The 19,390-nt window shown below is 32.2% G+C and overlaps 1 protein-coding gene across 2 annotated transcripts; it reads left to right on the top strand.

The window, feature by feature from the left end:
• Window positions 1–9,503: 9,503 nt before the first annotated feature.
• Window positions 9,504–17,256, top strand: LOC107861122. Of its 2 annotated transcripts, XM_047406705.1 has the most exons (5): window positions 9,517–9,662; window positions 9,745–9,959; window positions 14,513–14,659; window positions 15,852–15,929; window positions 16,790–17,256. In XM_047406705.1, exons 2-5 carry the CDS (start codon window positions 9,801–9,803, stop codon window positions 16,997–16,999), a joined length of 594 nt encoding a protein of 197 aa, XP_047262661.1. In that variant the 5' UTR covers window positions 9,517–9,662; window positions 9,745–9,800; the 3' UTR covers window positions 17,000–17,256. The 2 variants fall into 2 exon arrangements, with proteins under 2 accessions (XP_016561989.2, XP_047262661.1); XM_016706503.2 differs by having other exon boundaries at window positions 9,504–9,959.
• Window positions 17,257–19,390: the final 2,134 nt, after the last annotated feature.

The raw sequence follows: 19,390 nt of genomic DNA, 5'->3' as shown, positions 1-19,390 counted from the left end.
CTTTCAAGATTAGCTAGAGATATCTTGAATGTTCCAATGTCAACCGTTGCATCAGAGAGCGCCTTTAATCAAGGACGACAACAGCTTGGAGACAACCGACACTCATTGGGAAGCAATGCAATGAATGTTCTAGTTTGCCTCAGAGATTGGATTAGAGCGGAAAGAAGAAGCCAAGGAATGGAACCGGAGCTGAGCGACGAGCTAAAACTTGAAGAAATTATGTCTTCACGGGAGAACTCAGCAGAATCAGGTCCAATGTATGGTTTTGCCCCCGTTGACTTCGACTATCCTATGCAAGTTTCCGTTAATATTAACATGCATGAGTTAGAAAAAATGATGCATAATTTGTAGATTTTTCATTTATGTAAATTATAAATCTTGGATCATTTTGCAATCAATAAAATTCCCCAAATTCATTCACTCCTTAGTCCTTACTTTTTATATTTTTTCATTTAATGATTTAAAATTTTAAATTGAATTTCTAGTTTTCTACTTTAAATTAAAAACTTACTTCAAATATATTATTAATTTATTTCCAAGTATTATTAATTTATTATATTAAGTAGCATATGTTTTGTATATTTGTGTATATATCTTCTATAGATGTGTATATTTAACATATACATGTATATATGTTTTATAAATTAGTATATAACCATATCTATATATATTGTAATGTATATATATTGTAGTATATTTTATTATTAGTAGTATATATACATTGAATGGTGCGTATACATGTGTAAATATCTTCTATAGATGTGTATATTTAACGTATACATGTGTATATGTTTTATAAATTAGTATATAACTCTCTCTCTCTCTCTCTCTATATATATATATATTGTAATGTATATATATTGTAGTATATTTAATTTAAAGTATTACATATACATAGAATAGAGTGTATATATGTGAATATATCTTCTATAGACGTGTATATTTAACGTATACATGTGTATATATTTTATAAATTAGTATAGATGTGTATGTATAACGTATACATGTGTATATATTTTATAATTAGTATGTAACTATATATATATATATATATATATATATATGTATATATATATATATATATATTGTAATGTAGATATTTTGTAGTATATTTTATTTAAACTTTAAAGTAGTACATATATATTGGATGGTGCGTATATTTGTGTAATTGTGTATATGTGTTTATATTTTTTAAATTCTAATGTAGTATATACTATATATATAGTGTATATATATTGTTTAACGTATTTATAATGTATATAGGTGGGTATATATAATGTATATTGAAAAAAAGTTTTTTTTTTTTTTTTTTATATTTTTGACCGGGTTTGACCGGTTTTTTAACCGGGTTTGACCGGGTTTAGGTGGGTTTGACCAAGCTGGGTTAAGTGGGCCGGGTTAGGGTTGTTTTTACTTTTCTTACTGTTGAGCCCGGCCCGGCCCAGCCCACATAGACCCTAACCCAGACCCGGCCCGACCCTTTAACCGGTTAGATGACACGGGCCGGTTCCGAGTTGGCCCGGCCCGGCCCACATAACAGTCTTAATCTATATGTTGTAAGTATACATATATGCCAAGTTTCGGGTGCCGTGGCACCCCATGGTTATATATAGATCCGGCCCTGTTCATGGAAGTAGAGAGGCTCTTTCCATAGGTTTCTATGCCCGAGTACATCAAATGAAAGCAGGTATGAAAAGAAAAATGATAGTGACGAAAACATAGAGTAAACAGTTACGACAACGAAGAAGTGCGTTAACCTATAGTGCGCTAACCTAAACACAATAAACAACAAATGATAAAAATAAGAACCATGCTTGTACACTACAAGGATATATAAGGCTAATACTACAATAGACAACACACCACTACCTCTACTAACTTTTTACCTTAATCCACGACCTTCACACCTCCTCTCTAAGAATACAACAGCTACTATCACACATCAGTCTCAAGTTAATTGACTATATATGAATTCTCATTTTAGGATATTGAGCAAGGATTCATCATGAGATTGACTAGGACTAGGTTTTTGTTGAACGTCAATTTATCACCACCTTCTTTCTTTAAAATTCGGGCTTCAATGATCAGTAATATGAGCAAGCTCACCCTGGCGGAGAAATAAAATTTGAAAAAAAAAAAAAAAAACAAACGTCAAGAAGAGAAATTCCTTCAATAATTCTAAGCAGAAACAAAAATGAAAGTGATTCTGTCCGTAAAAAGAGTATACATATCGATATCAAATCACGAAAGAAAAGAAAAAACATTTTATTTTGTTGCTTTCATTTCATTCCAAATTCTTAAAAATGAAACCAAAAAGTGGTGGAGTACAGCAGTCTTTCTGTTTTAATAATTCCATGGGAACATTTATTACTCCCTTTTTCATGTTATATTCTCTTTAAGTCGATATCAAATTAGGTAATGCAATTGAAAGAAAAGATATTGAAATATATACTCTTGTCATTTTATTATTTGACTACAAGTAAGTGAGGGTTAAAGATACATTATTTGTTGTGTGGGGGGGGGGGGGGCAGTGAGGGATTTGAGAAAGGTAAAGTAAATTACTTTGGAGTGTTAAGTTTTTTCTTTTGGTAAACAACATCATTATATTACTATATAATCTATTTCAAATGTTCATAGTAGTGTATCATTTGCAACCCAATTATGAAAAGATGAATCCCAAGAAGCTCAATGTCGCGGGGCAATAGAGAATTTCCCTAGATTATGAGCTAGAAAATTTCATGTTTGATGAATCATGAATATATAAAATGTTGATATCTTCAAAAGAATTCATTAATCTCAAATATCCTCGCAAGTGCTAGCTATTTTTCAGGGTGTTATTATCTTTTTCTGTACATGTAGCATTTTGAAGAGTTAAGACGGGTTGTCCTTCAACTTGCAGCAATAACTCTATTACAAAGAGAAACTTGCAATAACTCTACTGCACCACTACCCAGCTAACTCTAACTGAGTAAAAACTAACTCTAGCTTTTATATCACCTAACTCTAGATGACAACAATGAGTTTTGAAACTAAAACACCAACACCTACTAATAAGAACAACAACAGTAGGCAATGTTTCTAACCACAATACAAAGACTCAAATATAATAAGAAAATGGAATACAACTTTGTGAGCGATCAGTTCCCTGTTGCGAATCAGACTTTGATTCAAGAGCTTCAAGAGAGAAATTTGTTGTGAGTATATGGAAGCTTGGTTTTCTTGTTGTGGAAGATGAGCAATATATATATGAGGCAAGAAAAACTAGGACGAATCTCATTGGCTGAGGCGAAAAAACGCAGCAGCTTTCCCACCAACTTTTGTACTTTCATCCAGTTGTGTAGTTGACTGTGGCAGTAACGTGCATGCAACCAACTATAAACGCAGAGTAACTGCTGGACAAAATTATTTATTAATGAACGCAGACAACGTTTTAAATAAAGTTACAAAGAAAATAATAAGGCTCCTAGACCAACTCTAATAACATAACCTAAATAAGAAAGGATTGCTGAAATAAGTAAGACAGTATCCTAAATAAACAAGTATTGCTGAAACAATAATGCTGACTAAACTACTAACTAATAACCGAACAAATATAAATTAACAAGGGTTACGTTTTGTGCTAATACGCCCCCTCAAGTTAGACGATGGATCACTAAGCCTAACTTGGAAAGATTTTGCTGAAAAGCAAGTTTAGGCGGTGCCTTGGTGAGAGAGTCTGCTAGTTGATCGTCACGATAAATATGGACAACCCGAACCTTTTTGACATTGACATAGTGGCAAATAAAGTGAAAATCTACTGCAGCATGTTTCACACGACTATGGAGGACTGAATTTTTGCTCAAGAATGTGGCTCCAAGATTGTCACAATAAATGGTGGGCAAATGATGTACTGGAAAGTGCAACTCAGTGAAGAGATTGGTAACCCACATGGTTTCTGAAAGGGCATTATCCACTGCCCTATACTTGGATTCAGTGGAGGAGCGAGAGACAGTATTTTATTTCTTTGATGACCAGCTAATTGGACTGTAGCCAAGGAACAGGATATACCCAGATGTGGAAACTTGGTCTGCGATGTCCCTACCCCAATCTGCATTAGAGTATACATGTAGATTGAAGTCCTCAATGGGAGTTACACGTAAGCCTAGCTGAATGATGCCACGCAGGTAGCGGAGAACCCGTTTCACAACTTTCTAGTGAAGGTCTGATGGCACTTTCATAAACTAGGACAACTTATTCACAGTATAGGCGATGTCAGGTATGGTGAAAGATAGGTATTAAAGTCTGCCTAAGACCCGACGATAGCGTGTTGCATCAGTCATATGAGTACCACCAGACAGTGTGAGCAAGTCGGTTACTAACTCATCAGGATCATTTACATAGTTTGCTTGGGTGAGAATTAAACCATTAGAGCTGTGTATCACTTCAACACCAAGAAAGCAATGAAGATTTCCCAAATCTTTAATTAAGAATTTAGAAGCAAGAGAAGTGATAACCTGATCGACACTTAAAGTATTACTCCCAGTGATAATAATGTCATCTACATAGACAAGGATGTACATTGTCTCACCTAGACCTTGTCTGAAAGTCGCATGGAAGTCAATGACCGGCCTTTGAGTGAGGCCTTTCATAACTAACCTCGCTTTATACCTGTCAATAGACCCATCTGCATTTCTTTTGATACTGAAAAGCCACTTGCAGGAAATAATATTTTCAGTTGGGTTAGGAGGAACAAGTTTCCAAGTATAGTTTTTAATTAAAGCATCAAGTTCCTGTTTTATTGCTTCGTGCCACTCAAGATGTTTTTGTGCTTGTTTGAAAGTAGTGGGTTTGATGATGGGGTTCACTTTGGCTAGGTAATCAAAAATTTATTTTGGTTTAGTGATGTTGTTTTGGGATCGCGTTACAGCACGGGTAGGAGGATAAAGACATTTAGGCGATGAAGGAGCAAGCTTTGACTCAGGGATAGAACAGTCTGGTCGACAGTCCATGGGTGTAGATAGAATTGTGTTCCTACAATGATAAACGAGGAGGGGATGCCGGCTGCACATTGTGTTTGTGGGTATATGCATTGGTATATTTGTAGGGAGGTATGGTGGTGCGATCTTCTGGGCAGTAGGGTGAGAAGAGGATACTGAGAGCATTGGAATTGTAGAAGGTGAGGGTGATAAAAATTTACCTGGAGAAGGAGAAGCTGTGTCCACCGCTGTTCACTGTCGGAGTCGGATTATGAGTTTGAGTTGGCCTGTAACTCTGCTGGAGAAGGAGAAGATACTGAGTGAGACTCTATAGATATTTGGGCATCTATTTCTAAAGGAATTGGAAGCTCTGAAGTTATGGGAAGTTTAGGCGTGGGATCAGGAGAATTTGAAACCATGATATTGTCCGATTTTAGGTTGATGATTTGATGGCAATATTAAAGAACATGGTTTTGAAAGGGAAAACATTCTCAATAAATTGCACATCTCAAGATAAATATTCCTATGCAGAAATTGGGTCAAAACATTGGTGACAGTGATGAGATAAGGAGAATCTAATATAGACACACGGGGTAAATTTTGGTTCAAGTTTATTTTTGGAGTATGGTTTAAGCCATGAATAACATAAACAACCAAAAATTCACAGGGAGCTATAATCAGGGGATTTTCCAAGTAGACACTGGAATGGGGATTGGTTATCTAGTTGAAAGATGGGTAAACGGTTAATGAGGTAGACCGTGTGATGACACGCGAAAGACCAAAATTGGGAAGGAAGGGACGCCTCATGTAAGAGTGTTCTTGCAGTTTCAACGATATGGCGATATCGTTGTTCTGCAAGTGCAACTCGTTGAGGCATAAATGGTGGAGTAGAGAGGTGTTCAATACCGTGAAGTGAGAGATAAGGGTCAAGACTTTTATATTCTCCTCCACCATAAGTGTACAGTGATAAAATTTTGGTGTCAAAGTGCTTTTCCATCATAGGATGGAATATTTGGAAGATCTCTTTAACCTCACTTTTATTTTTTAATGTATAGAGCCAAGTATATTTGGTATATTGATAAAAAAAATACAATAATACAGTTTCTTGTCAAGAGATAAGACCGGTGATGGCCCCCATAAATCACTAAAGATTATTTGAAGCGGTTTAGATTTGCATAATGATAATTGAGTAAAAGGATGCCGATGGGCTTTATTAGATAAGCAAAAATTACAATTAAAAGGTTTGTCTCACTCATGAAATGGTAGCGAGAATTTATTTAAAATAAATCTAAGAACTCTAAAGTGGGGATGACCCAACCGTTGATGCCAAGTAGTGAGAAGGGTGGATGTGGCGGTTATGTGAGCTTGGGGATGTGAAACAGGCCACTCATACAGTCCATTGTTGGTCCGACCGTGCTCCAGCAGTTTTTGCATTTTCAAATCCTTCACAACAAAGTCAAAGGGAAAAAATTCAATGGACTTTCAATTGTCTTGATAAAATTTTGAAACAGAGAGAAGTTTGCATTTATAGATGGGGAACAAAGGGTGTGAGTTAGCTTAAAAACATTATTTGATGCATTTAATTGAGTATAACCAGTGTGAGAGATGGAAATTTTATTACCGTCACCCATGGAGATATCCTCGTTACCATGGTATGGTTGTAGGTTGTGTGGATCCGCAGTAATGTGATGAGTGGCTCCAAAGTCGACTGTCCAGGGGTTAGTGGTAGCAGTAAATCCAACAGCATAGTTGGATTTGGCCTCAAAGTGATTATGAGACTTCGAACAGCAGACATTGGCGGTGTGGCCAATCCTATTGCATAGTTGACATCGAGTAACAAGTCTTTGGGTTGGAGTTGGTCCGCCATTGTGGTGTAGCGTCAGGACGTGAATTCTGCTGCCACTGTGGAGAATTATTATTCTGCCTACGATTGTTAGGGTTATTGGTATTGAATTTGGTGGGAGTCACAACCGCAACAGTTATGGGATTGAAAAGTTTCTTAACATCCTCGTGACGAAAGAAAAGTTCATAGTCAAGTAGCTTTTCAAACAATTCTTCATATGAGACATCCGTATCACGTGCACGGATGGCAGCAGAGATTTCACGAAATTCAGGACCTAGACCGCTGAGTATATTGACGATGAGTTTAGAATTTGACATAGGAGAACCAACCGTGGCTAACTCATCTGAAAGGGACCGAATAGTGTGAAGATATTCAGTGATGGAGCGAGATTCCTTAGTGACGCGAGCAAGTTGATCACGCAGGCTGAAGACACGGGTTTGTGATTTGTTTGCATAAGTGGTGTGCAGAGCGTTCCAAGTCGATTTGGATGAATTGGCTGCAGCAACAGTTGGAGCAATTGTGGGTTCAATAGATGCCATGAGGGCATTCTGGATAAGTTAGTCTTGACAGAACCAAGTTAAAAAGGCAAGATTGGGAGATACATTGTTGCCTACGGTAAGGGTGCGGGTAGGGGCAGGAGTGGTCCCATCGAGATGGCCAAATAGATTGTAACCATACATAATCGTAGAGAATTGAGTTTTCCAGGTGGCAAAGTTGTGGCCCCCACTGAGTTTGATGGGTAATTGGGATGCAGGGTTGAATTGAATGATAATGTTAGCACCCGTTGTGTTATCAGCATTAACAACTATGGGATTGTTGGCCATTGCTGATGATCTGCGTGAGGAAGAGAAGGAAAAAAAATAGGACCATTCTCGTTAGAGAGTATAGAGATCTGATACCATATAAATGCAGAGTAACTGCTGGACAGAATTATTTATTAATGAACGCAGACAATGTTTTAAATAGAGTTACAAAGAAAATAATAAGACTCCTAGACCAACCCTAATAACATAACCTAACTAAGAAATGATTGCTGAAATAACTAAGGCAGTATCCTAAATAAACAAGGACTGCTGAAACAATAATGCTGACTAAACTACTAACTAATAACCGAACAAACATAAATTAACAGGGGTTACGTTTTGTGCCAATACCCACCTGTTCCCTAATTAGTTGCAGCTTTGCCATGACTTACTCATTTAAGAACCAGGTCCAACATATGATAACATATGATTTGTCAATCATCAAAACTAAGGACTTAACACATTTGCAGCACCAGCTTTGCATCTGATAGTATATGAATCTACTTTGGCCAATTATCCTTTTGTAGAGCTCATTCTGAAGCCTTCTGAATTGCGAGTATTCAACGATTATGATCTTTCCTACAAATTGATAGAAGTACCAAGGGCATGAAAAAAGTATCCACAGCCAACATTTCAATGCTGGTCTTTTTCTTCTCCACTTGTAAACTTGAACCTGTTAAAACAAGTAGACTTATGTCATATCAATATTTCTATCATGAATGTTGTTATGTATACAAGTTGAGATTCATGTAATCTGCAGAGCATTGTCATATTCATGTAAATCAGGTAGAAACCTTATTAACTATGACAGTAGGTTCATACATATCAGGGTTAAAGCTTAAAGAATTTCTAACTTTCCACATTTGCCATATAAGAGAAACACATAATCTACTAAGGGAATCAGGGTATTGACATGTATTTGAAACAAAACAATACAATACATCCAGTGGAGAAGGTTAGCATACCACCCACTTAACTATTTAATTAACTTGTATTAGTCCCTTTAGGGTGCAAATAACTGCCTACACATGTTCCACCCCAATGTTGAGAGTTTTAGCCCAAAGAGAATTTAAACTAGCTCTATGGATCTTAATTATTTAAAAGAATTTTAACCCAATATGGCAGCCCAAATAATGTAGCCATTGCCCAAACCAAGTAGACTTGTCACAACAGTGGAGTGTTTGGTATGAAGAAATATGAAAATTTATTTTGGAATCTAAGTGATTTTCTTACTAATTATTTGGTGTTAAAGTAAGGAATATAAGTGATTTTCTTACTAATTATTTGGTGTTAATTAAGGAATATAAGTGATTTTCTTACTAATTATTTGGTGTTAAAGTAAGGAATATAGGTGATTTTCTTACTAATTATTTGGTGTTAATTAAGGAATATAAGTGATTTTCTTACTAATTATTTGGTGTTAAAGTAAGGAATATAGGTGATTTTCTTACTAATTATTTGGTGTTAATTACGGAATATAAGTGATTTTCTTACTAATTATTTGGTGTTAAAGTAAGGAATATAAGTGATTTTCTTACTAACTATTTGGTGTTAATTAAGTAAGTAAATAGTAGTATCGCAAAAATATTTATATATAATCTAGGCAGATACTATGGGAGTAGAGATCTGAGGTGAGGGTGAGGTGTTTTGAATGTTGGGGAAGAATCATTGAACGTGCAACTCATTTTTCTTATTTTTAATGAACTTTTTCTGAAAAATATATTTTTCACAAATTTTGACGGTCAACCAAGCAAAAAAAAAAAAAAAAATCTATACCAAACACATCCTAAAGCATCCAATAAATTTCTTGACAATCAAGTGAAGAACAAACACTTTCTCAAGGCATCAAAGATTCTAAAGAAAAAAGAAGCCCAATTTATATATATGAATATTTTCCTCTATGCTTTTTCACTTATCACTCGATTAATCACAAAAGAAGCTACGTAGCAACTCTTTATCCAAAGAGAAATTATGGAAAATATGATAAACGAATATCTGCTAATGAGATTAAAACACCAAACATCAGATTTTATTGAATTAGCGAAAACAAAAGCAATTGAAGTTGTAGTTCAACACGATGAACGTCTACTAATAACAATTTTAACGTTATTTTTTGCTTGTTATCTTATAGTTTTTTTTTCAGGTCATTTATGGAAGAAGAGGAAGAATAGAAAATTGAAGAGAGTATTAACAAGGTCAATGTCAATAGGAGTTTTGCATGGAGGTGAATTGGCTCTACAAAGGCTAGTTGATTACCATGAAGCTAAGGCTAATTTAAGATCATTAGATTCTACTGAGATAGAGCTAGAGCTGGATGCTTTGCTCAATGAGGAGCGACCAGATTTCAAGAAACTACAAGTAAGCTAAATTAAACTCAAAATCAATATATGCATAACATATTTTTATATAGTTTTTTTTTTTGGTGGGGTGCAGGGTGGGGGTGGAGGGGGGTTAAACATGATATATAAGTTCATGTTTGGTATACAAAGAAGGAGAATTGATTTTGTAGCCGCTTGCAACTTTTAAAGTTCTATGACTTTTTTACGAGAGATTTTTATATCTATACATAAAAAATTTAAAAATGTTATGTTTTTCTATTTATTTTGTAAGTGGCCTAGATATGTTAATTCTTCAGAAAAAAGTGTCTCTGTACAGTTTAGAATTGAGCAATTTTGAATTTCATAAGAGAGATTATGATCTAATTTTATCCTGTCTTTAGAGAAAAAGTCATGTTTTTTTGCCTTGAGTACTCTTTAAAAAGCTTCAACTCGAGTGCAATTTTTTTTTTTAACTATAATCACAATTTGAGAGGTAAAATTGAATTTTATGTTTTCTCAAAAAAATTGGACCGCATAAAGTTTATGTTGTAAATTTTAGGGAAAAATATTTCTCCACGAACACTAATTGAAAATTCTCAGCTTGAGACGAGTCAGATACTGTCATTAAGGATATTTCACCTGATACAAATATATCCTCCATTATTTATCAATTCTTCTTGTATAAACTAGGAGTTAGAAACTGACAAAAATTCAACAAAAATGAAAACCTATCACTCGAGAAAAAGAGGAAGAAGAAGAATTACACTTTATCTGTCTTTTTCACTGCAAAACAAAAGTATAAGGTGACATATTTATATGTCCCAAGATGATCTCTACCAACGTCCCAATATTAGGAGTTAAGATATAGAGTAAATAAAGATGATTATATTAAATTGGATTGTAACGTCGGGCTACAAAATATTTGACTAAAGGTAATGGACAACAAATGACATGAAGACAATTGAAGTCAATTTAATTTGTGAAGAAGAGCGAACTACCACAATATACTTAAGATTTTGATCAATTTTTTTTTTTATTTTTTTTTGAGATAATTATTATTTTTATAACAGTTCACCCCTTTTTTTTTTTTTTGTTAAGAACAGTTCACCCATTTCATGCAAGAGCTATGTCAATGATAAGGATTAAGGGTAAATATGACGCGATTTGCTAATAGACAAAAATAAAATATGAAGACAGACCAAATTATGTATATGAAAAAATTTGAGTCTCTATTTCCTTAATATATGGAAATATCAAAATAATGTGATTATCTATTTCATTTTCCTTTATGGAGAAAATAATAGTGTAAATAAAAGTTTCACATTAATTTATGAAAAGAAAATAAAAATTCGGTGTTGAGGACTCTTAATCACAACACTACTAAACGCTTATAGGCTTAATGGTATCTATCTATCTATCTATCTATCTATCTATCTATCTATCTCTCTCTCTCTCTATATATATATATATATAAGCAAAATAAAATCAAAACTGCCACGTGTTAAACTATTAAAATAGCCACATGGCAATTTTTAAAATAACATTTAAAAATATTGTAATAAAAAATTTAAACTAAAAAACATTAGAAAGTTTTAAACTTCCAGCTTTTAAAAAAGAACGTGTTAGGAGCAAGGTTTTGAAAAAACATGTTAACTGATTGTAATTATCTCAATAATTTTATCTATGTATATATAAAAGCAAAACAAAATCAAGACAAGCTGCCACGTAACAAGCTATTAAAATAGCCACATGACAATTTTTAAGACAACATTTAAAAATATTTTAATAAAAAATTTAAACTAAAAAACATTAGAAAGTTTTAAACTTTCAACTTTAAAAAAGAACGTATTAGGAGCAAGGTTTTAAAAAAACGTGTTAACTGATTGTAATTATCTCAATAATTTTAAAGTTTTAATTTAATCTCAATTTTTAGTGATTATCTAAATAATCTTATCCCAACTACTTATCATTATCTTTGGATAATTCAAAAACTACAATATTACTACAAAATCTCATATCTATGTATTTCAAATTCAGAACCCACAGAAAAGAAAATAAGTCACTTGACAATTTTAAGACAAGATTATGGAGTATTTTAATAAAATTTTGAATTTAAAAGATAGGAATATTTGAATTTAAAAAATATTATATTTCTTTTAAAAAAAATTATCATCAGCTTAAAACTCGGAGCCTAAATTAATTCTTTTCTATGTTATAAAATATATTTAAATATTATATAAAATATAATATTAAAAAAATAAATAATAATAGTAATAATAATAATAATAATAATAATAATAATAATATTTACTCACAATTACTTACATATCCAAAAAATAATATATGTGTTGTCTACTCAAATCTCACCTCTAAATGCAATTATTCTAAAATTTTAGATATAAAATGAATTAACTAAATTCATTATAAACAATGAAATTGTAGGAAAAAAAACAAAATATTAATAAAAATAAAGAAGAAATAAAGAAAGTAAAGAAACAAAAATAAAGAAAACGTAGGAAAAATTAGAATATTAAAGTTATAGATTTCAATAGGTTTCAAAATTTTCTCTCAATTTAAAGTTATAGATTACATAGGATAAATATGTATGGTATTTGAAAAAAATTAAGGATAAGGAAGAATAAAGAAAAGTCTTTTAGCAATTTGATAAGAGATCAAATTTGAATTTAAATAGAATTTGAATTGGAATACAATTTCAACTTTCAAATCTTTCTTATATATTCTACTCCACCTTTTACTCCTATTATAGCTTACATCACTATAATGTAACTTGGAGAAAATATACATTAGCAGTAATCATCAAAAGTAAGGTATGATTTGCTTCTTTAATTCCATTTGTCAGTTATCATTAAAAAATTAAATGTAGGTATCATTCAATTTGAATAAATTTATCATTGACAATAAGTTTGAAAAGAATTATCATTTTTATCAATTATTGATACCTGGAGAAAATATACATTAGCAGTAATCCATCAAAAGTAAGGTATGATCTACTTCTTTAATTCTATTTGTCTGTTATCATTAGAGAATTAAATGTAGGTATTCTTCAAAGTTTTTGTTGTTGTTATATTGTTTACAATTAGCATTGTATTTATTTTGTGTTATAGATATAACTAAGGAACATAAAGTTTCTAATTAAGATGTATACAAATATCTTATAAATATAAAATAAATAGTTAAACTTTTTCTTTTTAAGATGATATGATTTAACATATTTAAAATGTTATTAAGGAACAATAAAAATTGATATAGATAGAGTGATGAACATTGTAATAAGAGAAGATGAGGGTAAAAAATTGTACTGGCGTAGAAGGCGGGATAGGTCCGGGGGTAGGGGGTAGACGAGGTGGTGGATCTAGGTGACATTAAGGGGTAGGGGTAGAAAACAAATATTTTTTAATAAAAAAAATTAATTTTTTTTGGGGAGTTAAAGTGAAAAGAAAGAAATTTTAAAAAATGTAAAGGGGTAGGGATAGGTGTTAGATATAAGGTAAAGAAGAGAAGTGGTTTTTAATTTTTTTTTTTTTTCGTTTCGGGGAGGGCGGGGTTGGGGTAAGGGTGGGTGGGGTAAGAAATTTTTTTAATAAAAATTTAAAAATTTTAAAAAGTAAAATTTGGCAGGATTGATGGGGTGGTGGGGGTAAAGGTGGGGATGTGTGTGGGAAGGTGGGGGATGTGTGTAAAAATAGTGTTTTAGGAGATACAACATAAGTATAAACAAAATACTTATTAAAGATATTAATGCTGGAATTATGAACAATAGAATAAAGTTTGAAAGTTTAAAAGAAATTTTTTTTACATGTGTTTAGTTTTAAATCAAAAGCTGTAAAATTTAAATCGACACAATTAAGTACTTTTAGTGTTTGAAATAGAATTGAAAGCTATTTTTTTCTTTTAAAAGAACATGTAGTTAGAATTGATTGATAGATTAAAAAGATTGAAAATTGAAATGAAAGGTAAGGAATATAATTACATTTCTTAACTGATTAAAATTACAAAGGTAAAAATCCAACAACCAAATAAATAATTATTTAATATTTTATTATTTTTAAAACTCAGTCAACGGATTAAAATATGGTTGAGAAATTACTAATTATTGTTCTTTTCATATCAAAATATCTAAATTAATTGCAGCTGATATTAGTTGTTAAATATAGCTGTAATTTTCCTATTAATAATTATTTCAAATATTTCGTGGACTTTTGAAATATGTCAATATAGTTCAACAACAATTGGTTAATCTTATAGTTCGAAAATGAATAAGCTTAATATTTTTTTAATGAATATTTCTTAAAAAATATTCCGCGCATTGCGCGGCTACCTATACTAGTATCTTTTAAGGCCACTCCTAAAAGATACTTCATTATTTTTCACTGAAAACTGGTTCGATAGAAAATGGATGGAAATATCATATTTCATAGCATAAATTTTCTATTGAATACTGCGGAAAAATTCCTCTATTTCTAGTAATAGAAAAATCTTGCAAATTTGGTTTAACACGAATAATATCACACTATATTAAAAATATATTCGCATCGTTTTAGCCCAATAAATATTTTTTTTTTTGTGCAATAGAGGTGTGTTGCAAAAATGGAAATGAGTGGAAAAGAAAGCTATGCACTGATGAAACTAGAGGATACAGTAACTAAAGCTCAATCAAAGGGGAAACCACATGAAGCTTATGAGTTTGAGATGTTACTCGTGGAAACACTCATTTACCAGGTCCTTTCTTTTTCTTCACTTAATGATTCTTTAATTTTGATTTGTTCGTCTTACTTTTCTTTTCATTTCGTTTTAAAGAAAAAGTATCTTTTTCTTTTTTTTTTGATAGTTCTATGTCTAACATTTCACGTGACATATGTATTTAAGACCATAACATTAAAAAATGTTTTGACATATTCTATACATTAAGAGAACAAGATTCAAAATCTTTTTTACTTCTTTTAAGTAATTTGTTTAGCTCGTGAATAGTGCATAATAATATTCTCTCTGTCCCATATTAGTCGGTCATTTTTTCTTTTACTTGCATGGTAAAAAATCATAAATAAAAAGGTAAAACTTTTTGGGAACTTTACAAATAAGTGTGTACACTTTCAAAATAAATTAATTGCAAAGGTAATATGGGAAAAATTACTTTCTCCGTCCATCTTTACTTGTCCACTTTTTTACTGCACGAAGATTAAGAAGCAGTAAATGATAAAGGTAATTTATCATATCACCTTTTGAATATAATAAATATAATGATTTAAAAATGCACTAGATAATGAATCGTATTTAATATTAAGGGTAAAATATGCAAAAATAGATGAATTATCTATCGTTTTTATAAACTGGACAAGTATAATTGGACATTCCAAAAACAAAAATGGATAAGTATAGATGGATGAAGGGAGTAATCAATATTTTCTTGCTTTAGTAAGGTGGATAACTAAATAAGGAGTAAGAGCACGGGAGGAGCTACACTTTGGATAGGAGATTCATCCGAACCCCCTTAAATGGAAAATTATACTATATATATGATTAAATTTATTTTTTATTTATATATAGTAGATGTCGAACTTCCTTTGATTAGTTTGTATGTTCACTTGTGAACCTCTTGTTGAAAATTCTGGCTCCACCACTGAGTAAGAGAGTGGATGTTCCATTTCGCATGGAATTTTTTTTTCAAAAAGAAATTTTTGCTCGCCTCTGCTTAGCAAGTGTTTGGCTAATAATAATAAGAGAGTGGATATTTTCAATATTATCTTTATTTTTATGAGATAGAGAGATTGTTCTTTATTAGCCTTTGACAACTCTTCTTCTTTACTTTTGAATTAAAATCGATAATATGAACGAGTTCATACACAAACAAAATTGATTTAAATCTCACTAAACTCTTCATTTTATATTAACATGATTCCTATTATTTCTCTAGGGAGAATTCAGTAAGGCGCTAAGTTACAAATGCTTAAAGGATGAATTTATTACTGATGCAAGGCGTCCACTTTATAAGGTACATTTATTCTTATTTCATTGAAAAATATATGGACGTCAAAAATATTTTTATTATATAACAGATGTTGATTTTTTTTCTAGATTTTTCATGTTCTCACTTTTATGTGAAAATTCTAAATTTGCCGTCCATAAAAACATCAAAGCCATAATTTGATATAATATTGCTCACTATCCAATGACTGAATGACACATCAATTTTAAATGTTTTCGTATTTTTCCTCGAGTCCTACCATATACAAGAAATTTTTCATCTTACGCGTGACAAAATATACAATTACTGAAATTACTTTTTCGGGAGCCTAGTTAACTTTAATTTCTTAATCTCAGTTATTATTAGGGGTGACAATTGAACGGATCAAGTAAAATTTGGACGAATCAAAATAAATCAAGATTCATTCGATCTAAATTTCTTTGAGTCAAAATGAATTGGATCAAAACAGGTTAGGGATCGAGTTATAACACAATCGTCCAATTCTTATTAAGTTTTAATTTTTTGTTTGTTCGTTTATAAATTTTTGATACCGAATAAAAGTATTTCTTTCTTTATTATGACTATATATTACATATTAAATTTTAAAGAAATCTTTTAAAAATATTTTAACAAGATTTTTCAAAAATCAATTCGGGTTACATATCAATCTAATTCTAAGTGGGTTGAAACTGACTGCGTTGACATGAGTTGAGCTAATAAATGGTTAGGTCGATAATTAACCCAAACTTGAATTGGTTGGGTCGAGTTGGGCGAATTGAGTTTGATTTTGCCACCTCTAATTTATTATATACTGACTTGAGATTTGTTGTAATGAATCATGAACCTCAAATCGTGAATCCATCTCATTTTGAAATTGCTTTTAACAGGCTATAATATACCTCTCACTTGGGTACAGTACTGATGAAGCTAAAAATTATTGTGAACAATTCAACCAAATTAGAAAAGGGCTGAAAAGATCAGGCAAAGATGCACAGCTTCTTGAAATCACTACTAAATTTGAAAAATTAGTGGTAATTGTTGAAGCTCTCAAGGAAGATATCAAGGAGGCTAAAAGGAAAGCTAAGAAAAATAAATAGATGATACTTATTCCTAATTAATTACACCTAGGTGATAAAACATTTGTGTTCTTTTAATTGCTCTGTTTTACCTTTCACTTTGATGTACTATAATGTTCATGAATTATTATGTAGTGGTAACATGTTTCTATTTAGTAACATAAGGAGCGGAACTACAGTCGGCGAAAGGTGGTCAAGTACATGTAAGAAAATTATATGTATTGTATATATAAATGTTAAATGTTTCTTTTTATGCATATATTAAGTTTTGAACTTCTTTAATCAAATTGCTGATTTTGCCATTATGTATGATCCAATGTGAAAAATTATATCACCCAAAAAGTAGTCCAAGAATTCAAACTCATATGACACCATTAAATTTTTAAGCAAAATAGCTAGTAAAAGAAAGATCTAATTGAAGAAAACAACACATAAATAGATAGAAACTAGACAGGAAAATATACCTAATCTAAAGACATAATGACTCTGAAATCAAAATTTTTCAGATCATCCCTCTGCATATTCCTAATATTCACAATAGATTTCTTGGCTGAGGGGCAACAAGGCGCACTTCAATCTTCCGTAGCAAAGGCATGCTTCTAAAAATCACCGGGATCTCCTAGAGTTTAACGCACCAACGCAACACCAATTGCTCTCATACAGGGATATGATCAACTAATATCTTCCAATATTTGATAGCATTATGTTCCATCATCAATAGCTTAACTTATCACCTTTCACCATAGGGACATCATCGAGCTTACAACTTTCCATCTGAAATCTTTTCAAAATCTGATCAATATAGGCCTTTTGTGAAAGTCCCAATAACTTATGAGATCTATCTCATCGAATCTCAATGCCCAGAACAAATGATGCCTCTCCTATATCTTTCATATCAAACACTTTGTTCAATGAATGTTTAGTTTTGTGCAACTGTCCCAAATTATTACAAGCAAGTAAAATATCATCAACAGTGAGAATGATGAACTTACTCCCACTGATCTTAAGATAGATGCAGTGATTAATTTTGTTCTCCACAAATCCCATAGAAGTGATAATTTCCTCTAACTTCAAGTACCATTGTCGAGAAGTTTGCTTCCAGCCATAGATAGATTTCTTCAACTTACACGCAAGATGCTCACTTCCTTTACCAACAAAACCTTGGGGATGTTGCATGCAAACCTCTTCATTAAGATCACCATTTAAAAAGGCTGTCTTTACATCCATCTGATGTAGCTCAAGATCAAAATGGGCTACCAATGCCATAATGATCCTAAAAGAATCCTTAGATGACACAGGTGAAAAGGTTTCACTGTAATCAACCCCTTCTCGCTGTGTGAATCCTTTAGCAACTAATCTCGCCTAGAATCATTCAACATTTTCATTTAACTCCTTCTTGGTCTTAAAGACCAATTTACAGCCAACAACCTTCTGGCCTTTAGAAAGCTCTGAAAGCTCCCACACATCATTACTACTCATGAATTTTATCTCTTCAGACATGGCATTAAGCCACATCTTTGATTGAGAACATGATGAAGCTTCAGAAAAGGTCACAGGATCCACAATGTCACCTTTATCTAGGTATACTAAATAATCATCCGATAGCGGCGATCGTCTTGGTCTACTTGATCTTCTTAAATTCTGAACCTCTTGATCAACAACAACAAGTGCTTGAACTGCTTCTTCAATAACAAGCACCTGAATTTCTACAGGTACAGAGTCATCAGCTTGCACATGTATATGATCACGAGGTTTATCATGTATAGGTGCAGACACAAATGATTCTAAGGTAACAGTAAGAAGAATTCTAATAACTTCAATACTTTCAGTTGGATCACGAGTAATATTCTGAGAACAATCCTTATCTACAACACCAATAACAATAACAACAACCAACCCAGTGTATTTTCACAAAGTGGGGTCTGGGGAGGGTAAAATATACACAGTCCATACTGCTACCTACGAAGAAGTAGAGAGTTTATTTTCGATAGATCCCCGACTCAAGATAAAGATAGAGAATAGTAAATAAGGTCACAATGAAAAATAAGATAGGATGGATGTCATAACAGAAATAAGAAATACGAGATAATAAAAATCGAGATAAGAAAAATAAGAGAAGTAAGAAATAAGAGAAATACGAGAAATAAGAAATAAGAAATAAGACATCCACCTAGTAATACCAAACACATACAGGTCAAAGACACCTACCAAACCCATACTTCTCCTAACTAGATGCTCCTACCTATGGACACATTCCTAGCATTACTAACTCGGCTACACAAAAGCTCTCCTAACTACTTGCTATGACTCTCTCACACACACTAGACTTCTACCCTTATCCGCGATCTCCACATTTTACTATCTAGGGTCATGTCCTCAGTAAGCTGTAGCTGCTCTATGTCATGTCTAATC

Source organism: Capsicum annuum, chromosome 2 (genome assembly GCF_002878395.1).
Source record: "Capsicum annuum cultivar UCD-10X-F1 chromosome 2, UCD10Xv1.1, whole genome shotgun sequence".
Taxonomy (NCBI): domain Eukaryota; kingdom Viridiplantae; phylum Streptophyta; class Magnoliopsida; order Solanales; family Solanaceae; genus Capsicum; species Capsicum annuum.
This window is presented reverse-complemented; position numbering and strand designations above follow the sequence as displayed.